The sequence below is a fragment of the Dermacentor silvarum genome, chromosome 4 (genome assembly GCF_013339745.2).
Source record: "Dermacentor silvarum isolate Dsil-2018 chromosome 4, BIME_Dsil_1.4, whole genome shotgun sequence".
Lineage (NCBI taxonomy): Eukaryota > Metazoa > Arthropoda > Arachnida > Ixodida > Ixodidae > Dermacentor > Dermacentor silvarum.
In genome coordinates, this window is record NC_051157.2 from 47668085 (window position 1) to 47692476 (window position 24392).

Here is a 24392-nt window from a genome sequence, read left to right on the forward strand (position 1 = left end):
CAGTTTGAAATTTAATGGCGCATGGTGTGCCGTATTATGAATTCTGAACAAGCAGCGCAGGCAACGGGCCCACGGAAGGAGGACAACATGTAGTCCTGTTGTCGGCGTTGTTTGCTGAGAATTATGTTCTCCAACAATATCCCAAAATGACACTCTTGGACGGTCCGTATTCGACTTTCCTCCTCTGAACGGTTACAGCAAGCGAGGGTGGACTGAAAAAAAAAAATTCTATGTGAGGGCTGTCTGGTCGCGGATCATCTCGACATTATGTAGAGTGCTATCATGACTGGCGATGGCGCGCGAGCGCCAGCGAATGAGGAAATGTTCTTACAAAAAGAGTACGAAGCTTTTAGTTCGCTAAGTGCTGCTTACCATTAAAAAGCGGTCTCCCTATTAATATGTACGTCATCACGATTGCCTGCACCTGTGTTCTTACACACGGTTCTAACTTAAGTACAGTTTGTTTTGTATACAGGTCCTAATTAACAAGCTTGTCGTTCTTAAGAAGGATTTGTAATTGACCGGCTGCTTTCGCAAGTATTACGGTCGCTCTTACGATTGGCTACCGCCTGTTCTTACGAACCGCTCTAGCGTATACGAACAGTTTTGTGAATACGTCTTCGTATGTCCATATACTCACAAACTTATGGGCTGAATTCACAAAACTTATCTTTCCTAAAAACGTTTCTCTTTCGAAGTCCGACCATCTTTGCTCATGTACGTTCACTATAATATACGCCGGTGCATCTTCTTAGGGAGTGCTTCTTAAATTCGGCCCTGAATTTCTTGAATGCCTTAGTCATGTAGGCAACCGCGTTTGCAGAACAGCAATACTAAATGGATGAAGGTGCTGAAGCCAATTCGACACGCAGCAACCCCCGCCGTCAAATTTTTATACGTGGTGCGCCGTAAGCACGGAAAAGCCGCTTACCTTAGCAGTAGAGATGTTGTTTATTGGACCTTTATGCTGTAGAAAGGACAAAAAAAGGGGGTGATAAGATGTTAATATTCCGGCAGCAGAAGACACAATTCGCACTCTTTACTGCCGTGATATTAGACAAGTAAGCGTGTTGAATGAATTCACTTGAGTAGGAGGTCTTCCTCTACAGCAATTCGTGCGCTTACCGTGTCGGTAGCCAGCGTGTCGTGGAGGTTTTCCACGGGAGTCGCCAGGTCCGCCAAGTCCGTTCCTATGAGACCCTTCCAGTCATCACTGTAGCCTTTGGCGCTGAATGCGGTCTTGTTAATCAGCTTGAGCAGGTACTTTGGCGGATTCTAAGAAAAGATAAGAAACTAAATGCTCACAAGTTCAATTTTGCTCAGCTCATAAAAGTTTTAAGAAACTGCTGCAAAGATAACTTTTCTGTGACACCACTATTTTGTATTTGCAATACGATACAACAAAGCAAGACGTTCTCGATAACTATGCAACACAGCAACTTCTTCAAAACATTGAGGCACCAATATTCACGAATTTTAAGGCTCTTCTCCACAATAACGGTAAGTATGAAGAATAAAAAGTAATTTTCCCGAGTTAAACTTGTGGGGACGTTTGTCCCACGAGAGTGCAAATTTTGTCTTTGGATGGACGGAACCACACAAGTAAGCTTGTCTGGAACACCTGGGCCCATATTAAAAAAAATAGTTTTTACGCTAGAATTGCTCGCAAGAGAAAATTTCATTAATCCTGAGGCTGGACATACTATAAGCAAAAGCAGCCGGCCTATGGAAAAGAGCACTTGCGAATGAATTCGTCCCACGAACCGAATCCGCATACAAAGGTTTTCCTTCGCTTATAGTATGTCGAGCATCAGAATTAACTGAACTTTACTACTTTTACGAACAGTTCTAGCGTAAGGGGCCTTTACGAATTGGGGCTCTGGATCCACATTCACAAATCTTTTTGTACGTAAGAATTTTCATTCATTGGCCAGCCGCCTCCGATTATATGATCGCTATTGCGATTGACAGGCGCCTGTTTTTTATAAATCGTTGTATAGCATGTAGACAAACAGTAACATTATTGTTATTATGTAACAATTCTCGTTTTACTTTTTTCATTGTCAATCGCTGGCGTAAGACTACACCTTCTTATCGCGGATAACGGCCACTCGCCGCGACGGGTGATAAGAACTAAATACACTTGAACGAAAATAATTCTTGACTCATAAAAAGGTTTGCCCCCTGTGGGGTTTATCTGGTCCCACAACAATATTTCGTAATCTATCTTGCGCATCTTTTCTTCCTTTAACGCTGTGAGCCCGGTACTTCCAGATCACGAACGGCATACACGTTGTCAGCGTGACACTGCATCCTTGACAGGAAAGTAGCGAGCGCAGAGTATTCAAGAAAGGAAACACAAGCAAGGCAGACAACTATTATCGTTGCGGGACAAAAGGGCGCGGACATTTTTAAATGTTTTAAAGTGGGTTTATTCAGCTCGACAGCAACAAACGCAGCGGCAGCTCCGAAGCTGAGCAAGCTGACGAGCGGGGTCCGAGCCACGCGATGGCGACGTGAACTGCTAAGCTCTCACTCTTTTTCTTTCCATCTTATCAAATATGGTCCCAGGTTTGTGAACGCACCGTCCTGAAACTTTACGTTTTTTCCCCCAAAATCTCAAGCATTTTCTTTCCACATTTCAGTTCTTCTTCTCGAAGCTATCTTACTTTGTGTGTCTTACGGTACTTTCCGGTACGCGAACATGAGCACAAAGAATCGAGCCCCATATTCACAAAAAGAGCTCTTGCACCAGAACTATATGCAAGAACAGACATACCAGGGTTAGGAGCCAATAGTGGAGTTAGGCATATTGTTAGTGAAGGAGGCCGGCAGTTGACAATAGCTCTTGCGAACGACAAGGTTTGTAAATTCGGTTGTACCCTGCTCTACAGACGCAATCTCGCGCGTCGCTCCCGCCGAGACCGAAGCGAATTTTGGCGAGGGTGCTTTGCAGGAAGTTCTGATGGCTCATACGGTTGTGGTGGGCTTAAGTCTGGTATCTCACTGTGTTCACCCACTGGAAAACTCCATAATTATGGCATATCCTCTGCAAATACTGGCACTGACATGTATGCGCATGTACTCACGGCTACTATGTACGCTGCTTCGAGTGACTTGAGGTCAGTGAGGCTAGTAGTTGCCAGCAGTGTTTCGTTTTTGGCGCACTTCCTGCATCGAATTATAAGCATATTGTACAGAACCCATGAGACATCGCAGCACTCAAACAGGTAAATGACGAGCAGCTCGTCATCTTATTGCCAATATTTCGACACTATTGCACTTTGCTAATGTTAGGTAGAATAAAAAAAAACATGTTTATAAATCGCGAGTACTTTTCGTGCGCTAAAAGAATTCTAACGAGCGAGCGTTTCTAGACATTGCGTAATAATTATTACCATTTTCTTTTTTACAAGAACCCCAGTACACGAGTTCTTCGGCTATAATCATTTAATGAGTTCGGTCAATCATTGCAAGCCAAAATTCTCACTTCCATGTTGACATTAACGCGCTAAGACGCACGGAACAGTTCAGCTGGCGTCTTTCGGTGTGCAAGGAAACGCGACCCGTTTATACTGAACACTGGAAGCGCAGGCGGGTGCTTCACCTGAGCACTATGCTGGGCCTCATGGTGGTGTTGTAGAGCTCGATGGCTTTGAGGTTATATTCCGCCTGGTGCGCCACATCGGCGTCATCATCCCGGTGTGGCACGAACATTGTGAGTAGAATCTGAAATGAGAATATAATTTTTTTTATGAGGGAGCGTTGCAACATCACGGTGTTGTGTCCCAGACAATGGCCCCATTCCTTCGAATCTCTTCCCATGCAGTCTTGTGTTCTGTTTGAGATAACCAGCGGGACACAACGCAGAGGAGTTGAAAACATCAGCTGTTATTCTATTCAAACTCAACATCAGAAGGGGCGCAAAAGAAGGCAAATTAATTTTTTTCTTGAAAAACGACACACGTAACAGGTCCAAGTGTTTATTGAATGATCCGGGCTATGCGTAGAATCAGTAGAATATGCTGCTGGGCGAGTTAGTTCAGCGCTACCCCATGCGAGCCTCGTCAAATTGATGCGATCTTGCTGAAAAATTTCGGCAAGAGTAGAGCAGCGGTAAGCGCGTTTTTTTTTTTTAATGCGATCATCATTCTTTAGGAACTTCACCCAGTTAACGCTATTTCTGTCGATGTTTGTCCTCCTCGGCTAACCTCTTTCCCGCCAACTTGTGTGACGGGGTAGTCCATGGTTTAATGGATAGAGCGTAGGGCTGCTGTGCAGAGGGAACTGGGATCGCAACCAACTGTCAGGTGAACTTGGGTCACTGGTTATGTGACAGTGATTATGTGCCGCTCTTCATTGAACCTTTTCGACGCCAACTTGAGTCTCTGGTTATGTGCCACTGGATTTGTGCTGCTTTTCATTGAACCTCTTTGAGGCCAACTTGGGTCACTTGCAAGTAGGACGCGTACGAGTTCTTGTTGCCCGTGGGCGAAGAACTCGGTTCCTAGCACGCTTCCTAACATTGGGCATGTTAGGAAGCGTGTCCCTGAGTAGGAGCCACTGGAGACAGCACATACTCAGCGCACCACCTACACCCCACGATAGGATATATTGTTAATCGCATTAACATCGTTAATCATCCCCGAAGGATGTATGCACCGTAAGTTTTTTTTTTTATCTCGTGAAGGGAGAGACGCATATCTCTATATGCATGGAAGTGTCCGAAAGTGAGTACTTCGCACTGGCATCTTTCTCAGACATCCAGCACACCTTGAAGAGACGTCTCGCGAACAAAGTTCCGTCTGTCACCGTTATTTAGTATCTCATAGTGACAGCGTGTAATTTTTACTGTCTTGTGATGTTCGAATTATGAATGGTTGTACTTTATTAAAACGCAAGCAATCACTATTGTGTGGGCCGTTATATCGAACGTGAACACCACCGTCCAGTCGCTAAAGTTGCAGAAAGGAAGAGGTCGGCGTCCACTGTGCGTCCTATCGTATCGTTTTCTTCGCTTACTTGTTTGCTTTATGTTACTAAACGCTAATTCAAGATGGGTTACGAAAGAACCAGGACATATTACGTAGTCTTTACCACACGGATACTTTTTTGACGCAGCTGTGACCACGTTTTAGATCAATTACAGTCCAAGGCAAACTGCACGACTAATAATTATATTTATGTGGTACATTACGACTGTTATGATCTGTAGAACAAATATTATTGGCGCTATAATGCAATTATTCCTTTCACTCTAATCTATGCCTTTCTTACCTACCACAGTTTACGGGCGGCCTATGCCAGTGGTGAAAGGGGCTCGGACCACTGGCGATGAGCTAGAAGGAATATCATCGGAATTGAATCGTTACATTATACCAGCTTAGATGCTACGTGAATGTGTTAGCAGCTAAGACGCCGTGTATCTGCACACTCACGTGGCCTGCTATTTACTCTGTTCTTATCTGGTAAATATAGTCGTCTACTTTGTAGCTTGCCGATACAGTTGCTCTAAAATCGTTAACTGACTTAAAAGAGACATTCCTAGGGATTCCACGTGGGCGAAGTTACTCACGTCGTCGAGAAAAGTTAAACGATCGGTCGAATAGGGCTCGCATATGTACTGCTGGGAGATCACGCCACCCATCATGAAGAGCATCGAAGACGGCGCCATGACGGTGCTGAAGAGCCACATGAAGAGTGTGCTCCTGCGGTGTCAAAGAGCAATGACGTGTAAGAGTATAGAAATATTGTCATGATTCTGCGAAGGGCTTTCGCCACTTGTGCGACATAGTAATGGTTATCTATAGATAAGCTTTCCATCTGTAAACAAAGAAGCGTGCACGGTGACTTGGACAATAATCTTAAAACTTTGCCCCCAGTTATTAACCTAGACTTTGAAGAACATTCACGGTATCGTTTGATGAAAATTTACTTTGTTTACAATTAATATGACTGTGGCATATTTATGACATCATGTTCTGCAGTTTGTATGTTTAGGGATTACTTTCTGGCAGTTCGTTGTAATGTTTACCCACACAGACGGCAGCCGGCGAACCGGTTGACACGATGTCACGGATACGGTATTTCGTTATAGCGACCGCGTTCTCGCGGGTCGAATGGGAAAATGCGCGTGCACCGAAATTTCAGCGAACGCTGAAGACATTGCAAAATGATGCAAAGGAACGTTTCCGGTTATCCCCTCCTTCTCGACCTTACATGCATTCGTGCTTACTATGCTTAAACGTGGCTCACTTCAACACGATGCCGGTACACACTGGCGGCTAAACTCGCATCGTTCTGGGGGTAAAGCACGTAAACGTGTCAACAGTTTGCATTGTAAGACGTGTGTATAAATCTATATGGATAGTTTTCTCTCGAGGAAATAGATTCTTTAATCTTATTTAGCCTTTTTTCGACAAATATAGACGCATGAAGCCGGTGGTTCTGTAGCTTTGAGGCAGCATTTCTTTAGTATAGTTCCCCACGGGACGTTCAAATTTTGCTGAGCGCAGAAATCTCAAACGCACACGACAAGCAGGACTCCACACTGGTTCGAGATGAAGCCGCGTTTGTTGGGTGGTATCTCCGGGCTGTGGACGAGGATTCCCAAGACGAAGCTTATGCCGGCGACAGACTCCAGCACAATGGCCGCCGTAGACGCCACCTTGCTGTATTCCTCCCTGAAATGCGTAATTTTGGTACACTTTCAGTAGTGGTATGATGAACATAATTTTAATCTATAGAAGACGGGAGTCAAAAACACAAGAAGAGAGGGAGCAGTCAGTTCTTTCTGTCGAACACGAGGACGCGGCGGCAGGAGCAAGTGATAGCTCACAGCTCGGACTGCGTTGCTATGGTCACTGTCTCTGAAGCTCCTGCGTTTTGGGTGTAGCTTGCGAATGTTGTCACAAATGGGCTTTGGTTATGTATGATCAACTGACTCGCTGCCGAATTACTTAAGTGACCTGAAGCTTCCTGAGTCCTGACTATATATCATCATTAAACTCGACTAAATGCCGCGGCAGATGGTATAAGCCATATAAAAAAGAAATAAGCAATAATTCTATTCATGCTATATTATGCAGTGCCCTCATGGAGAACTCACCCGCTGCCAAAGACTACGTCGTACGGACTCAAGCTGCCGAGAACACTCATGCTTGACACGTTGGGGTAGCGGGTTGCGAGCACCTTGAGAAAAAAGAAAATGAAACGAACATATGAGAATATGCCGCCAGCTGGCAATTGTTGCGCCTAGAAAGGCACGAAAACTAAGTAGGCTACCGCGATCGCAACTTATGCTTTTCTTAAATTCACATGCGTAACATTTCGCATTTTGGAGGTCGGCGGTGTATATTGAATTGAATTTTGAGGTTTTACGTGCCAAAATCGCGATTTCATTATGAGGCACTGTCACGGAGCGGCATATTTTCTCGAGTTTTCGAGTGGTTTTGACGCCAATTAACGGCCGCCAAAAACGTGGTGTCCTCACTGTGCGGCGTATAATTTCGAGAAGGCGACACGCCGAATTACGGGCGTCAAAAACGTCGTGGCCTCACGGGGTCACATCTCGATTCGAGACGCGACACGCCGATTAACGGACCCCGAGGTGTACGTGGGCGACCGTGTGGTACAGTGACAGGGCTCGACCTTGGAGACATGTGAATCTACCGGCCCTCGTCCATGGTGAAAGGGGCGCGGCCAAGACCTTTGGGAGGAGTCATGAATTAATTAGGTGAACTCTGCATACCGGCAGTTCGCCTACATAAGAAACTAGGGAAACGAGAGGCTATTTAAGCGCAGGTTTTGGGCCATGCTAATTAGTCTAGAAGCTGAACCTATGCGCTGCTGAGTAGCCATCGGGGGGCTAGGGCCGTCCAGTAACGCCTGGGCCGCCTGGCCGCGTCGGAACTCCGAGGAACTAGTTGACGTACGCGACGACAAACCAACGTCTGCAACGAAGCTCACGGTAGTTCGCCTCAAGTTAGCTCAACCTGCTTGAGAGAAGTCGTCAGATCTAGACTCCTGGGAAACCCAGCCCAGCAATCACATCCACCTCGACAAGATAGGACCACCAGCATTCTTCGGGAAAGCTCTGTGCACCGACTTCATGGTTTATGGACTTGCTGCTGCTGCCCGGCCATGCGCATTACACCATTTGTTTTCTTTTGAACGTTGTTTTAGTGAAATGCTGTTAAGTGTATTCTTGTGTATTTTATCCTCGCACTGTTTCATTTTCATCATCATCATCATCATCATCATCATCATCATCATCATCAGCCTATACTTTATGTCCACTGCAGGACGAAGGCCTCTCCCTGCAGAAAAGAGAATAACTGCATTATGACACTAACGCGCACCGACAGTGAACGCTTCGGTGGTCTCAGCACTACGACGCCTCGATGCCAGCATTCGAAGGGACGCTGGCATCAAGAAGCACTACCAACGCCAGGTGGCGTTCACCGTACTCAGCACAGCGGAGCGTGGCCTCCGCAATTAGCTCTGAAAATGTTTCTGAAGTTGATCGCGGAGGCTGCAATTACGACGCGCTGTACGCGCTGATTTGACTCGGTGACGATTCAGTTACGTGCTTTGTCTTGCGCGTTGTATTAGTGTGTCAGTTACGTGCTTCGTCTTTCGCGTTGTGCTAGCGTGTGCAGCGTAGTGCAGCTTCCATATGCACGACGGTTACTCATGGTCATCGACGTTGGTAGTCGTGATGGAGGAGACGTGCCACCAGGCGTCAGCGTGGGTGCATCAACGCCTAAGGGCGCTTTAGCCACAAAACACCAATAGACATTATATATCAATGTGCAATAAACATTACACTACTTCTGTGAAGACACGTTTCACTTTCGTGTTCTATACCGATTCCTATATAAGAGGGATCAACCACATTTTTTTATACCGACTGTTAATTGCACGTATTTATTTGTCTTCCTCATTGCGCTATATTAAGTTCAAGTGCGTTAGTCTGTCTTGTGTTTATTATTATTATTTTATTTTATTATTTTGTGTATATTTATCAGTCAATAAATATCTTGTTTTTTTTTTTCTTTACTCCCGACTCTGACTCTTTTCACTGTGTTCACCCGAGTACGGAACGACCAACCGGCTTGTATACCCCGTCGGTTGACTTCGCGCCGACGATGAATCGGTGACAGCTGTGACAGGCACGCTGTAGTGGGTGACTCCGGATTAAGTTTGACCACCAGGAAATCTTTAACGTGGCCCCAATGCACGGGACACGGGCGTTCTTGCATTTCGCCCCCATCGAAATGCGACTGCCGTGGCCGGGACTTGGATCGCAAGACCTCGTTTTCGGTCGGTGGACCGACCGAAACTGTTGGGTAAATAAACCAAAGATAACCCAGATTACCCAGTAAACACACGGCGTTGTCCCATGACGTTGTTCCCAGTGTTTTTCCTTGTCAGTGCGAACCCCAACTCGGCCGACTCACAACTTTAAGCCCGTAAATGCCTTTTAGGGATTGCGCCCAATGTAGCCCAAGCACATCCAACGAAATAGAAGGGATGAAAGGATGATAAGATTCGGGGTTTTCACGAAATGCGTTCGAAATTATTTAAAATTAGGGAAGCTGAGATAAATAACTTTCTCTGGACTGCATATACCACAGATGCACAGATTTGAAAACGAGTCCATGTAGCAATTAGACAAGTAATTATTCAAATTACTTAACTTTCTAAATGAAAGTTAAGCGTTTCACTACAAATAAAGTTCAAAGAAAGCAAAGTTCAAAAAAAGAAACCAACGTTTATGTCACAGCTGTCACCACGCGATTTGTTCCAATGGAAGACTTGAAGCAAACCATCCGAAGAGGTGAAAACGATTTCCAGAAATGAAACAAAGTTGACGCTGCTCATTTTTACAGTGCAATTATTTATGTCGATTACACGCAGAAAAACGAAACTAAGCAACTTAAGAGCGCAACGGTCACGCCCTTATTAGACGCCCATCTATGAGCGACGTGACTGCTTGAGACTCACCGTCGGGCGAGCATCAAGGGACCGTTCTTATTAAGACGCGATCGAGCTAGCTTCATGCTTGCCCGACGTTAAGATTCAAGCAGTCACGTCACTCATAGATGGCGTGTAATAAGGGCGTGACCATTGCGCTCTTCGGCTGTTTAGTTTCGTTTTTCTGTGTGAAATCAGCCTGAATTAATTAGGCTGCAAAAATTAATTGCGTCCACTTTTTTTTTCATTTCTGGACACGGTTATGAGCTCCTCGGATGGCAAACTTCGTCTTCCATTGGAACCAATCGCATGGCTTTTTTGTTTTTAAAAGTAGTCTAATTTGCATATTTACTTGTTTAATTACTACATGAAATCATTTTCCAATGTGTGCCACTTTGGTAAATGTATTCCAGAGGTAATAATTTAATAATCTCACTCTGCTCTAATTTTAAGAAATGTCGATAGCATTTCTTAAATAGAAAAAAAAAACGTTATATATAGTTACGCTCAAATTTTTTTAATGTGTGCCTAATTCGCTGCGCAAGTGGATAACCTTTTTTCAAGGTCACGAGGAGATAGCTAGAAACGTGATAGCGTTCATGCATAGCTTTGAATGCGCAATGACATGCATCAATTAGTATGCGGAAGCTTTGTGAAGCAGTGTACAAAGGCTACGCCGCGTTTATCGGCCTAGCCTGCCGAAGCAATGTTGGAACTCGTTGGAGATATGCAAAACATTTTGGGTTGTGTGACACATACACGTTCAATATCAGGGAGCCTGCTTATTTTTACCGAACACGCATATAGTAAGCGCAAGAAGTCGCTTCGTCGCATGCAAATGTCGACACTTTCTCCGCTAGAGTGCGCACGCACTTACAGCCGATTCCAAGAAGCTTATTTTCTTGATCCTGCCCAAGTCATTGCGGTCTATGTCGTCGAACTCTGTCTGAATAGGGGAGACTGGAAAGGGAGGAGAATAAATGAAAGAAAAAAACACACAAAAGTAAGTTTTCAAATATGACACCGGGCTTCAAGTATTATTAATGACAAATCCTCAGTTTTATTTAAACACTCACGCATGAGGAAGCTCTCTACTGAGGCGTTGAACTTTTCTTGGAAATCGGCGTGAATTGTTCGCGTCACCTGAGAAAGAGCAACAAAATTAACACACCACTCTAACGTTTTCTGGTATCGTATCATATTGTCTGTGCCGGTGAAGAACTGGACAGTGCCAAAAGTGTGAGCCACGAATCTTTCTATTTATTGGGCGAACACATGACCCTAAAAACAAGTAATACTCAAAGCACAACGATATCGGCGAGCGAAACAAAGTACGTCTGATCAATATAGACAAAGTTCTTACTGGAAAGAAAAAAAAATCATATTCACAGTAACGTGCTGCCTAATTGAACAACAGAGATTATAGTATAAGTGACTTTCAGGTAGCCGGTTCTTTCACTCATTAGCTTGCTTTGAACACTGAAGCTTCACTTATGTTAAGGAACTATTTACAGCGAAGATGTTAAGTGGGGTTTCATAACTCTTTTCGTGCGGTGGCGACGAAGGAATGCGGCAGTGGTTGGCATGAAATGTCATTCAGCGAACAGCCAGCTATACTCAGCTCTATAAATAAAGCCGTCGGAAAAAGCAGCCAGACGCCGGTTCAGCATGCAGGAATATGCGTCGGATATATTGGAGAGTATACAAGTATACTAATCTCGAAAATAGTAAAGTATTTGAAAACTCTCGGGCGTAAGGAAGGAATTGTGCCAGTTTGCAAAGTCGAGTAGATATTGAGCAGAGGCAAAAGAGACCCCTACAGAACATCTGATAGATGCGAGAACTCTTAATACAACTTTGCTGTCTTTGAGTACGAGTTTCTTGGATGGCTCAGCGAACTTCTAAAAGTTAGTGTTTATTATTCTTTTTTCTAAGATAAAATTTCTGTAAGACACCAATGCTATGCATATTTATAGCTTCTTACACGTGTTAAAGTTCTATCAAGACGCAGTTTCTGGCGTGAAAGCGCGAAATAGTATTCCGTCTTAGTTTCCAAGAACATGATTAGCGGTGTTCATCGAACTGCTGTTTGTTTGACATTGAGGGCAGTTTCATGCAACTGGGACTGCATGCCATGGCAACCGGCCGTCCGCGTTTCTTCCACGCCTTGCTAACCGAATGTTTAATTAGGTGTAGGTGCTCATTTATGTAGAATACAGAACATGAGGATTAAGATAAAAAGCAGCTTTTAGACAGGGTGACGGAGCTCTCACCCTCTGTAAACCGCACACCGCTACACGGCTCCTTTCTGCCCCCCTCTCCCTGAATTCATCCCTCCGTCTTAGCGTGGAGACAAGACAGCGCACGGGCTAAAGAGGTTCCGGAGTCACTTTTAACGCTATAGTCATAAGGGAGGGGTATTCTGTAAGAGTTCACTTAGTGAAACCCCCAAGTTTCCTCTGCCTATTCTGCAACCGCAGAGTCGATAGTGGTGCAGTCTTCGACTGCTCCGCGGAGCAATTTCGGCACAAGAGGGGCTCTCGTCCAGACAATGGAATGTTCGCGCTCCGAAAGGAGGATATATTGTTGTTTTGAATGCTTCATTGCAATTATTGAATACTTTGAACGAGGCGAGAGCTGACAGTGAGCTTTACTCTAATCCGATATCTGCAAGCCTATTATTTGGGAACCATGTTTCGGGGTGTTTACGACCGTTAATGAGATCATGTATGCCGAATCGGCGTACAGTTCAAAAAGCTATTTGAAAGGAAACATCTAACTTGTTTTCGCGCAACCTCTACTGGTTCTGCGTGAATTCGAACTTGATGTGTGAACCAAGCAGCTTTCATGTTGAACGTATTGTTTTCATGGAACACGTTTGTATGCAGCATGCATGTTTGAGCCCCTACGGCTGATTCATTGCCTGTTGATTTCTGTAACGCAAGAGGAATGAATAAACTTCAATCAATCAATCAATCACCCAATCAATCAAATTTGAGTGCTGTACTTTAATATGATATTATTCTCGCGTAGGTACATACGTTGAGTATATTCACTCTGGCCGCTTCTGCGTCCTTCACGTTCTGCTGGCACGAAGGATCCGACGCGCATTCCTGAGTTTACAAGAAAGGTGAACAATCAAAGGACTTCTGTAGACATCGAAAAGGCGCAGGAAGTTTTATGAAGAGGAAATTCATGGAAGATCATGATATACAGGCGCTACTATGACCAGCAGACGAGCTATGGCTGTAATGTTTCTCGATAGTATTCACGCTCCCTCTCAATAGGCTCGGAAAAAAATAAAGGAAAAAAACTGAACAGTAGCGTGGTCGATTCGGTATGCAGTGTGCGTTACAGGGCGGGTGTTCACAAGCCAATTTATACGACTGTGCAGTTCGTAAGAACAACCAATCTGTTGCAATAGCTAAGGAGGCGTCCAGTGAGACAGTTTTAAGGCTCTCGTACTTTGTTTTTTCGAGATCAACTCGACGAGTGCGAAATCTCTCAAGGATTTGATTGTTGTGAATGCTAAATACCGGAACTAAGTAAAAAACAGTCAGGCACATGTCGGTACAAGCAGGGTAAAACACTAAGTGCGGTAGAGTTAGACTTATTTTTCTTGCAAAACCTATCATTCGTTATACGATGAAGTTAAGGTGGAGAAACTGTAAGTGTTGTTCATCACTTTCCTACGCCATTTGCTGGCACGTCGCATATACCAGCTGTCCCCAAAAAATGTCGCCAAGAATTACAAAAATACTAACGAAGTGACTGAAGTTGAACTTGTTGGTGCGGCTTCATAAAAAAAAAAAAAAAAAGAACGGTGCGATAAATTTTATATGGAAGGGAGTGCAGAAAAATAGGCGTGTACATCTCTCCCATTTTTCTTATCCCGCTTGAGGGCTTTACGGGAACGCACTCACTTCATGTTAATGGACGTTGCACATGTTCACGCTTATTCATGGGTATGTTTCATTGTTCAGAAATAATTAGTTAAATTAACTATAAAGTGTAAATGAAAAAGTTGTGAAAAATGTCGAGAAAGGACCGATAACAGCGTTTAAAGCAACCTATAGTTCTTGTGCGGTTCTTTTATTTTTTTACATGAAAAAATTCCTGCCAAATTAAAAAAAATACTAGGCGACAACGCGTCCATGCGCCAGATAGAGCATTCCTCTCAAACGTAAACTTCTCACACGGTCCTAGGTTAATGCGCTGGGAACGAGCTGCATATGCGACGCCCTTTCTCCGCCACGTCAACAGTTTTCGGTGTCTTTGAATAATGGTTCTTGTCGTCTCTTAGACACTTACTTGTTTGACGCTTTCAAGAACTGCAGTAAGGAGAAAAAAAGAATGGAACATGCGCGTACAGATTTAGGCGAAGGTTTCTTCTAGGTGACCATATTGTCACTTTCATTGCTTTTAAATCAAATGATGCTAGCTAGACGTTATTGCACTAATTAAATGGGTAATGTCCCATAGGACACAAAGGGCAAGTGTGTTCAGTAAACGTTTGGCACGCACGTTTTAGAGAATAGGTATAGGGATCAAGTAAGCCACCATCTACACAATACTAAAAATAAAAGAAATGCAGGAAACTGTACGAAATCCCCAAATGCGATTGCGAACTTCACTTTTTTTAGAGAATACTTGGCTGCTTGAGAAGTACGTTTACTATGCTTGTGCTTCACAGAGTGCATTGCCGAAGATGGGCTAGATGAGGGCGTTCATAGAGTGGGTGGTAAACTGTCCGGGCAAATTGTCTGGCCAACTAACTGAAAATTAGCCAAATATGGGCCAATTTTCATTTACTTCGCTAAAAAAGGTTAGGTGCAGAAATGGGTACGAAAATTCTCTGAAATGAAATTAAATATGGAAGCAATTTTTAGTTACTTCCGCAAAGATAGTTGATAATCACACTTTTATTCTTCGGGTGCAGGATAGCATTAACATTGTCTTTCGCCGCCAGAAAACCTCGAGAAAATGCGATAGTAGAAATCGCTAGCAAGAAGGGCTGGTAAAAGTGGCAAAAAAATCGCCTTTAAGCACAAAGAGTGTGCAGGCGACTCCCTGTGCTGAAGAAAAGGTATGTCTAATAGTGAACACTAAAATCCAGAGTTCTCGAACTCGCCTAAATGAAAGCTGTGCGCAGGGAACATGTCAGGTAGTCTTTGGCTCGAAGCCCTGTCTAGCCGGCCCCAGCCCTGACTAAGCGCTTTTCCTCCGCGCATTCGATGCCACTGACGCTTGCGTCTCCTGGCGCTGATTGCCCCCGCTTGTGACGCACTGCATTCTCGCTGACTGGGTAGAGTAAGCGCACTCCATTGGAGAGTACGTGAACTCTTGGCTATGCTGGGTGTCTAACGTAACTTGAGCCAAAATTTAAAAATATCCATGCGCCACGTAGCTGGACAGAACCAAGGTAATGTTGTTTGCCGTCGCTTGGACCAAGGGGGACAATTTTTTGTATTTCGCCTAATTGCATAATTAGTTATTATTAATTATTCAACCGGTTCAATATTATGTTAAGAACAAAAGTGTCAATGAAAAAATTGTAGACCATCATGAAAATTCCCTATACCTAGGTTTCTGTTTTCAACACGTGCTACATAAAAGCTTTTTCCAAGCCTGAAAACAAAAAAAAGCCCGCGAAATACAAAAAAGGGCCGTGCGACTAGCCGCGCGGCACCTTCTCATTTGCTCCAAGCGACGGCAAACAACATTACTTTGACTCTGTCCAGCTATATATGTGGCCATTTGCATATTTTCAAATTTTGGCACAAGTTACGTGGGACACATGGTATAATCTTGCTTCAAGGAGCGTTCCATTGTGTTCAGACCGCACGACCGGAAAGCAGGAACAACTGCCTGGGGCAACACGTGTGCGTCTCATTTTAGAAGTTACGCGCACACATGAACAAATCCGGGCCCACGTTCACAAAACTTTCTTACGCAAGTGTCATTCGCGACTGGCCATGGCAAGGGTGGTCGTCTCGTTATCACGGCAATCACTACCGTAACTGTATGGTGCTTATTAGGAAAAGCTCTTAAGCAAGAGAAGTTTTTTATTGCGATAGCAATTATATGGACACTCCAAACTAATTTTGCCGCCGCCGTCGTCGTCGCCGTGATGTTCCGTATATATTTAGGTATATGTATGCTATATGCCTGGCCCTGCTATATGGCATGCGGTATATGCGGGTTATATTGCCACACCATTCTATCACTAAAGTTGTTCATACCAGGTTTTACATTCTTGACAGCAGTATTCCTCAGAATTTATGACAGCCCACAAGCAAATGCCATGAAACAAAGCACTAACCGCGCATGCCTTTTATCTTAATTATTATCAGACATAAATGTATAAGAGCGAAACGATAACAGTACTTAAACTTGAAAATGATGCAACTTCATTGGCGCGGATGTGGAATCGGTCCAGAAAAGGAGTTTGAAACATACCCGATTCAGAAAAGTGGCGGTAAAGTCGCTAAGAAAGACGTTGGCTTTAATTAATAAACATAAATGAAACTTTCCGATGGCAGGATTCAGACAGAGTACCGCTAGCATGACAGCTCGTTCTTACTTGTTCCTTTACGTTTACTTCAATTCATACTGCCACTACAGCTACGAGTCTTACACTTCGTGTAATATTCTAACATGTTGCTATTGCATTCATTGCTTCGCCTTTATGGCGAAACTGTGATAATTTTTAATATATAGAACGAGATCATTTGATCGATTAAGCTCCCGAAAACTTGTCAATAAACACGTTTGAATTTTTAATCAACGCCGAGCAATAGAATCTTGAACTTATTTCTGTCACGTACAGTCCTTTAGCGACGCGAGTACAGACGGCGTTGGAAGGCCGCAGTCGGTCAGCACTTGGTCTGCGTGATACGTGATGTTCTTCCGGTACTCTGAAAGACGAAAAATTGGGCTAAGATTTTCGGTGCAGCAGAATTGCTAACTCTTGACTTGTAAAACCTTCTCTACCAACTAAGATAAGAGTGTCCGTTTCACTGTGTTTGCGCTGCACTGTGACGGACAATTGAAGCTTCAGACCTGTTACAGTATTCAGAAAACATCGTCCACTTGAGTAGTTCGTGAGGTCTGTTCTTGCGAGTCTGGCAAGGTAGTGAGAGTATCGTCAACCAAGGCCGCTGGCTAATGAAAAACAGTTGGCATAAACGTAGCCTTTCGCATTTGACCTGGCGTTTGAATCCTAAGACCTTTGATGAAGGTATTCGTAGTTGCTGCAACCGCAGCTTATGTCTGGAAGTGTGCGTTATCTACAAGTAAGCATCTGACAAAAGCTGCGTCCATCATCCCGGCCACTAGCAAGGACTAGGTGCTTCCCATTGTACATGACACATTTGTCGTTTGCATTTGGGTTATCCCTCTTTATTCACGTCTCTTTATTGTGCAGATCATCAGCCGGTTCTTTTAGGGATCGCCCAAGGCCATCCCATAGGCTCTTGGGCTTTCAGTGACGGATGCATCAAAACATTGTTAGACCAGTTTGATTATACTGGTTTGGGCCCCATGGGGCTTTAGAATGCCAGAACTTATACAGACGGCGAGAGTGTTACAATCGGGTCATTTCAAAATTCAATTGAATTGATTGTTGATTTCTTAGTTCATTAAGAGCAAGCTGACCAGAGTACAAACCTTGGTTTCCAGAGGTCATGAGGCTGAACATTTGTTCCCTCGTTGACTTTAGATCGGCAAGCGTGTTTCTCAGGCTCTGTTCAAGCGTCGCGCCGGTGTGAAGAGAAGAGTTCATGGCAATCACACTCACATATGCGCAGGAAATTGATCCGTGAATAATTTTGATGACTCACCTTGATAGTGTCGACGATGTAGCGCCGCACGTCGATGACGCCTGGCTGCAGGACCTTTTCACTCTTTTCCACAGGCGGTGGCAAAGTGGTTGGTGCTGCCCCACAGCCAGAAGATGGAGACACTTCATAGCGAAGCAGTCGCATTGCGGAGAAAAGCCAGTAAATTTCCCGTTGGTCATCACAATTGAAATAATAAACATTAAAGTTACACTTACTGATGTACGATAATTATCAAAATTACTAAAGCGAAGCTTTCCTTGCGGGCTCAAGTGAATGTTGTTGAGAAGGAAGATAAAGCGAGACGACTAGCTGCAGAAGACTACGCAGTCAGAACTAGCCGTGAAGATGACACCAGGCTGACAGATGCCCTCAAAGGCAGGCTGTTGTACATCGGTTATCCTTTTGTGCAACCGGGAGTCTGCGGTCTCGACTGAATACATAAGCCCCAGGTAACTAGTCCGGCAGTGTAATAAGTACCGTGGTGGCTGTTAAATTAAATTGTGGGATGTTACGTGCCAAGAGCACGATATAATTATGAGACACACCGTAGTGTGGGAGGCCGTAAAATGTTGACCAACCTGGATTCTTTAAAGTGCACCCAATGCAAGGTAGAGGCGCGTTTTTGCATCTCACCCCCGTCGATATGCAGCGGCCGCGGCCGGGATTTGGTCCCACACCCTGGGCTTAGCAGCGCTACACCAAAGCCACTACGCCACCTCGGCGGGTACGTGTGGTGCCAGTGACTGTGCGGACAGGCCATGGGTGCGATTCTCAACAGCAGCAACAGTCGCAGCAGTGGCGGGGGCGGCAGCAGCCGCCACCGCCACTGCCCATCTAGCCAGCTCAATCAGCCCAGTGCATCCAACCAGCCTAGCTCAACCAGTCAGCGACCGTTAGAGAATCGACGCAGTTCTCACGCGTTCAGGGCGACCAGGAGCACCATGACGACGGTGTAGAAGTGCAGCACTCGCATGTACTGCGTGGTGATGTTCTGCACCTTGCGGCCGCCAAACGCGCCCACCATGCGGGCGAGCACAAAGAAGAAGCCACCCACGAAGGAGCCGATCATGAGCACCGTCTGGACGACGCACACGAGGCCCAGTATGGGCTGGTACGTGAACAGCTGCGATGCACCAGAGAACAAGAGACCAGCGCGATGATACCATAATTGCTCGTGGCCCATGGTTCAGCTTTGCAAAGGCAACTAAGGCAGTAAACTGTCAGGTCTGAAGAGCCTCGTTGGCGTGAAGATTGGGAGCTCTGTTATTTGTTGTCACATCAAATCGAGATATGATGTAGCTTGTATGGAAGCTTAATAAAGAACTAAAGTGCCGATGGCACAGGACCGCACGTATCGGTTCAGTCGCGTCTCAGTGTTTTAACAGGAACATCGCAGCCTGCGCTTCTTGATGCTTAGAAGTACTTTTTTAGAAATTAGTGATTCTCTTGCTCAGTTGAAGGCAACTTGCGCACCTATACTCGAGTGTTCATGAGACGCCCAACTCGTCTGTACAAAATGATATGGTTGCGAATGGGATGCAACCAAATGCCTGCAGTTGAGTGGGAAGAAATTTATTATAAAATGATTTATCAGGACACTAGTGAACTGACTAGAACAAGATTTGTTACATTTATAAATTTTATAAAATGGTGATAAATACGGCGTGTAAGGTTCGTATAACGTCAGTTTTATAACTGTATTTCTCACAAAATATCCGCATGCTCTAAAGCCGCACATAACATACAAATTTCTTATGTAAATGTTCCTTTTTACCTCATAGTGTGCTGCGTTAATTGGACAGTTAACTGGAAGCCCATAATTTTAATTTTTCATATTTTGCGATTGCCTTCAAGTTTATTATAGACCGGTCTGATTTCATTTTAATTACTATTCAGTGCTTAAAAAATATACAATATCACTCTGAGCCAGTACTAATGGAAAAACTAGCCTACTGACTGGGTCTTAAGAAAATTAAGGAAGTAACTCAAGCTTAGGCATCTGTAAATTGACCTTTCCGTTTGAAAGCAGTAAATTTTATTTGATTCCGTTCAGTGGTGGCTTAATCAGAGCCTCTTGTTTTTGAGTTTTACGTGTATTTGAATAATCGAGGTCCGATCCCAACCTTTATTCTATGGCTGACGTGAGTTTTAATCGCTTGCATCATTGTAGAAGGCAAAACGGTGCTAACTTACTGCGCTTGCACGCGCAACTTACTGCGGTTATGTAGGTGAGAAGCTCATTGTCGGTTTCCTTTCTTGTCATTATGGCGGTGATTAAACCTGCACGAAAAAAAAAAGAAATAAACGCTTGGCCATGAATAATTCAACTCGTTTTGCACGGTACACCGTATGTTCCATTTATTCATTAAAGCGAGGCTCTGTTCCCGAGTTTCTCGTGGCTGCGACCGCCTGGTCGGTCGGTATCTCGGCGGTGACATTTGCGATCATATGTGCGCCGATTGAAAGTACCAGCAAACGGACTTAGATAAGTCCCGTATGTTGACCGACAAAACTAGTGTCAGTATGCGCACCTCCGTTCTGCTTATTAAGAGATTAAATTCCTGCATAAAACTTCACATGAAATGTTGGCTCGTAGGTATCTCTAGAGCACACCGACAACTTAGTGTAATTGTGCATTGTATTCAACGGATTCATTGATTTACTTGATTTTCTCTGATTTAGCCATTCGGTATCTGCCACGGGATATGTGCCCGGGGTATGTGCCCATTTTCGGCCAATCCTCGCAAATGCCTGCGCAACAAGTAGGGACACAGAACCTATAGACGCAGCTAGATATGTGCGATATTTCTCTGTGAATACTCTTGTGATCACTACTCTTTCCTTGACAAGCATCTTACATCGTCTTCGTCCTCGTGAGGTCGGTGCGTAGACCATCTCAAACTGTACATCCGCCTGTCTTGGTGTCTTGCTGTTCTGGCTTCTGAGCTGAGTGGTGCATAAACGCAAAAATTGCGCGAAGTTAAAGTTGTGACTTTTGTGGTCGGTAAACGTAAAACATTGCCTGAGGTTGCATGCTGTGTATAGGATGAAAGTAACACGCAACTGTACGCAACGTCGTTAGTTTTACAGGGTTTAATACGCATCGCTTGACTAAGAGTCTCGTGACATATGCGGGGTGTTCTTGTGACGACTACCGAAAAAATTTAAAATTTGCCTGTGGCAGATCATCATAATCATCATCACCATCATCATCATCAGCAGCAGCAGCAGCACCAGCAGCAACAGTAGCAGCCACTGCAGGACGAAAGCCTCTCCCTGCGATCTCCTATTACCCCGGTCTGACGCTAGCTGATGCCAACTTGCGCCTGCAAATTTCTTAACTTCATCACCCCACCTAGTTGTCTGCCGTCCTCGACTGCGCTTCCTTTCTCTTGGAATCCACCCCGTAACTCCAATGGTCCACCGGTGATCCATCCTACGCATTACATGGCCTGCCCAGCTCCATTTTTCCCTCTTAATGTCAACTAGAATATCGGCTATCCCCATTTGCTCTCTGATCCATACCGCTCTTTTGCTGCCTAGCCTGTGGCACATGCTATCTGTGGCAGACAGTGCAATTCTAATCCCTAATTCAGCTGGATTGTTCGAAGAGGTGAACACTATCCACACGAGAAATCAAATTTCCCATGGTGGCTGAACGATTGCAGTGCCCGAGTTCCCTCTATTAATTATTGTAGGAAACTCTATGTCAGGCACTCTGTAGGTTTCTCCTATCACTCTTCAAACTCCGCTTCGGTCCGCAGTTTGTTCGGGTGCGGCATGGCGATGCGAAGGCGAGTAGTAAGCGGGCGAGCGCCGGTCTCATTGCATGCCGGTCCCCCGACGCACTGAAATATCCCCGGCGCAAGCGCGATGTAGCACTCATCCGACGTGCCGACGGTGGAGTCACTGCGCACGGCACTCTATCGCGTCACCCTTCGTGTGAGGGGAGTAGGAAGAGCGTCGGACATTAGAGTGCCCTACATTCAGGATCAGCCCGCATTTTTAACCGACATACCCCATAAGGAAAAGTGGCGGTAACTCGCCAAGAACGACTGTCTTTAAATGGACGACGAAAAAAAAATTAACGGGCTAAAAACAAAAGGCAAAATTGTGTGAATGAAGTTACAACAAGGTTTAGGTGCGCATTAAACAGCCCCAGGTGGGTAAAATTGTTCCCGAGTCCCTCACCACGGCGCGCCTCGTAATCATATTATGGTTTTGGTACGTAAAACCCAAGAATTTAATTGATAATTACATAATTAAGTTACAACAACCAATAAACTTATTTGTTGGCGTACTTTAGTTCTAAAGTACCGTTAGCGTAAGCCGAAAGGCGAACCGAAAATAACTGAGCAGAACGTTTGTTGTGCTTGTATACATGGAAATTTGACGTGCGGTTGCTCTGTAGCCAGTTGATAAACAGGCAGTAGTCCCAAATGTGCATTACGGCTTATAAATTAAGCCACCGGTATACAGTATGTGAAAGTGGAAACCCAACAATGCACTCGACTCATTTTCGACTTTTTCGCTTTGCAGTATTATAAGTGCTGATAACACAAAGTTATGCTGATAATAGACGAGTATACTTACTGGCGTCAGTGACTTCAACAGTCATTGCGGACACTGCCATCTCCACCAAGCGGTAATAGGCGCGCAAGTAAATCTCAGGCTCCTCCCGTGCGACGCTGTCGCCCATCGCAGATGATGTCTCTCGCCCTTTTGGGTCCTTGATGAGGAAAGGATCGATGTACGTGTGCGCTGCGGCGATCACAAAAAGGGAATTCACTAGTTGGGCCGGTATTCTCGGGAGATCACTTTTGGCGATAAATGATCACTGTCGCTTGGCATAAATAGCACATCACGCGTATGGCGATTCAAGGTCGTTTTGCTCAATCAGCCAATCAGAGCCCACTGAAAGTGATATCTCCGAAAGTGATCGTCCGAGAATACGCCCCCTCCTCAGAGCCCTGAAGGACTAGGAGCTAGATAAGTCAATGCCACTTGAACGCTCATCGTTTGGAAGTAAGTGATGCACTGCCATTTTTCATCCGAGATTAACATTCAATGTGTACTCTCTAGGCGGCACTATATATCACAGTTAACATGTTAACACCTTTATATGGGTGCAGAAAGAGTGCTTGCTTTGTACCATAGATAATAGCCTCACCCTTAAAGGGTAACATCAAATTGTTAAAATGGTAATATCAATGTGGACGCATGAAGTTACATTTACGGCGACCTTTTTATCATAATACAGCTGCGTCAGACGACACCAAAAGTACATGAAAAACTTTAGTAGCCATTGCTATCAAACTGTCCTGTCAGATACATTGATGCACATCAGGGGCGGTATTCTGTAAGAGTCTACTTAGTGGACTGTTCATTTCGGCTGACGCTGATTGGCTGCTGCTTCACGTGCAGGAAGGAGACTGGCTGGCACCTTACTGCCCGTCAAGCAGCAGCCAATGGTGACAGCCGAAGTGGACAGTCCACTAGGAGGACTCTTACAGAATAGCCCCCCAGGTGACTGTAACTAAGACACGTTTTTAACTACGGCTCCTCTCTTCGCACGTGTTGTTTTAGCTATCGGTCGTGTACAATACTTTCTTTATAGCCTTAAGAGCAAGGATTCAGCCATAGGACAAACCAGAACCCTTGCGGAGGTAAAAACATAGAATGCAACTCTATATGTTTCAGCGTGGAAAGAGGCGCCTTTTCTACTTTTTACCTGTAAGTAAAGGCGTGGAAGCAAAATACGCGCGAAACACCCCCCCCCCCCCCCTGTTTCTTTCTTTTCGCCGTAATGAGTATAAGTAATGAATTAAGTAATGAATTTTTGGAATATGTGCTGACAGAGCGCCGGCCTTTAAGTGTTGTTTTATTCCGCATCGAAACACACGAGGTCTTGTGCGAAGGCCCTTCAAGCTTTTAACACTGAGGTCGTTACACTACCAGGCCACAATGTATAAGCAGTCACCACCTAGCGAGCACATAGCAACGCACCTCCCAGACGCTTTGTTCAGCACCCTGCACCGGCCGGAAGACACTGCTGTTCTTTCATTTGTCACTCTAGTGCCGCAGACGCCAGCCGCAAGACGTACTAAAAAAATGAAATAACTTTCCAAATGACACGAAACGCTTGTTTGAGTGTGACACGCCCAAGCTTGGAAATATTCGCTATATGAAAATTTATGAACGAGCACGACTTTTGCCTCGCGTTAAGCGTTAAGCGTCATAGCAAACCTTATTCGCGTGTTGCAATTTTGCTTCCTTCGCTTGCTAGGCCTTGTGTTCAGGCGCTGCTGTAAACTGCATGTGGAAAACTTCAGCACAACGCAACGTGTGACTCCACTCTTCCCAAAGGAATGCTACGTCACAGCGGAAGGCTCGCACTAGAGGGCACAAGTCAGCGGGAAACAAGAGGTGGGGACGCTCCCACTGCGGCGTACCTAGAGTGACGCGATCAGGCTGCACACGTCTTAGAATGGCTACTCTTCTTTGTCGCAGCCTATATTACGAAAGACCAACGCCTACAGTCGGCCAGCAAATGCTATGTCCAACTACAGAATG

At 44.9% G+C, this 24392-nt stretch overlaps 1 protein-coding gene across 1 annotated transcript; it reads right to left on the minus strand.

Annotated features, from left to right (window-relative positions):
• Positions 1 to 1080: 1080 nt before the first annotated feature.
• Positions 1081 to 22539, minus strand: LOC119448096 (uncharacterized). Its single transcript, XM_037711575.2, has 15 exons — positions 22413 to 22539; positions 20035 to 20099; positions 18737 to 18942; positions 17820 to 17941; positions 17647 to 17722; positions 16806 to 16895; positions 13020 to 13091; positions 11055 to 11121; positions 10856 to 10938; positions 7109 to 7191; positions 6531 to 6683; positions 5576 to 5708; positions 3608 to 3729; positions 3090 to 3171; positions 1081 to 1275 (listed from the first exon to the last, which is right to left on the minus strand). Exons 8-15 carry the CDS (start codon positions 11056 to 11058, stop codon positions 1081 to 1083), a joined length of 855 nt encoding a protein of 284 aa, XP_037567503.2. The 5' UTR covers positions 11059 to 11121; positions 13020 to 13091; positions 16806 to 16895; positions 17647 to 17722; positions 17820 to 17941; positions 18737 to 18942; positions 20035 to 20099; positions 22413 to 22539.
• Positions 22540 to 24392: the final 1853 nt, after the last annotated feature.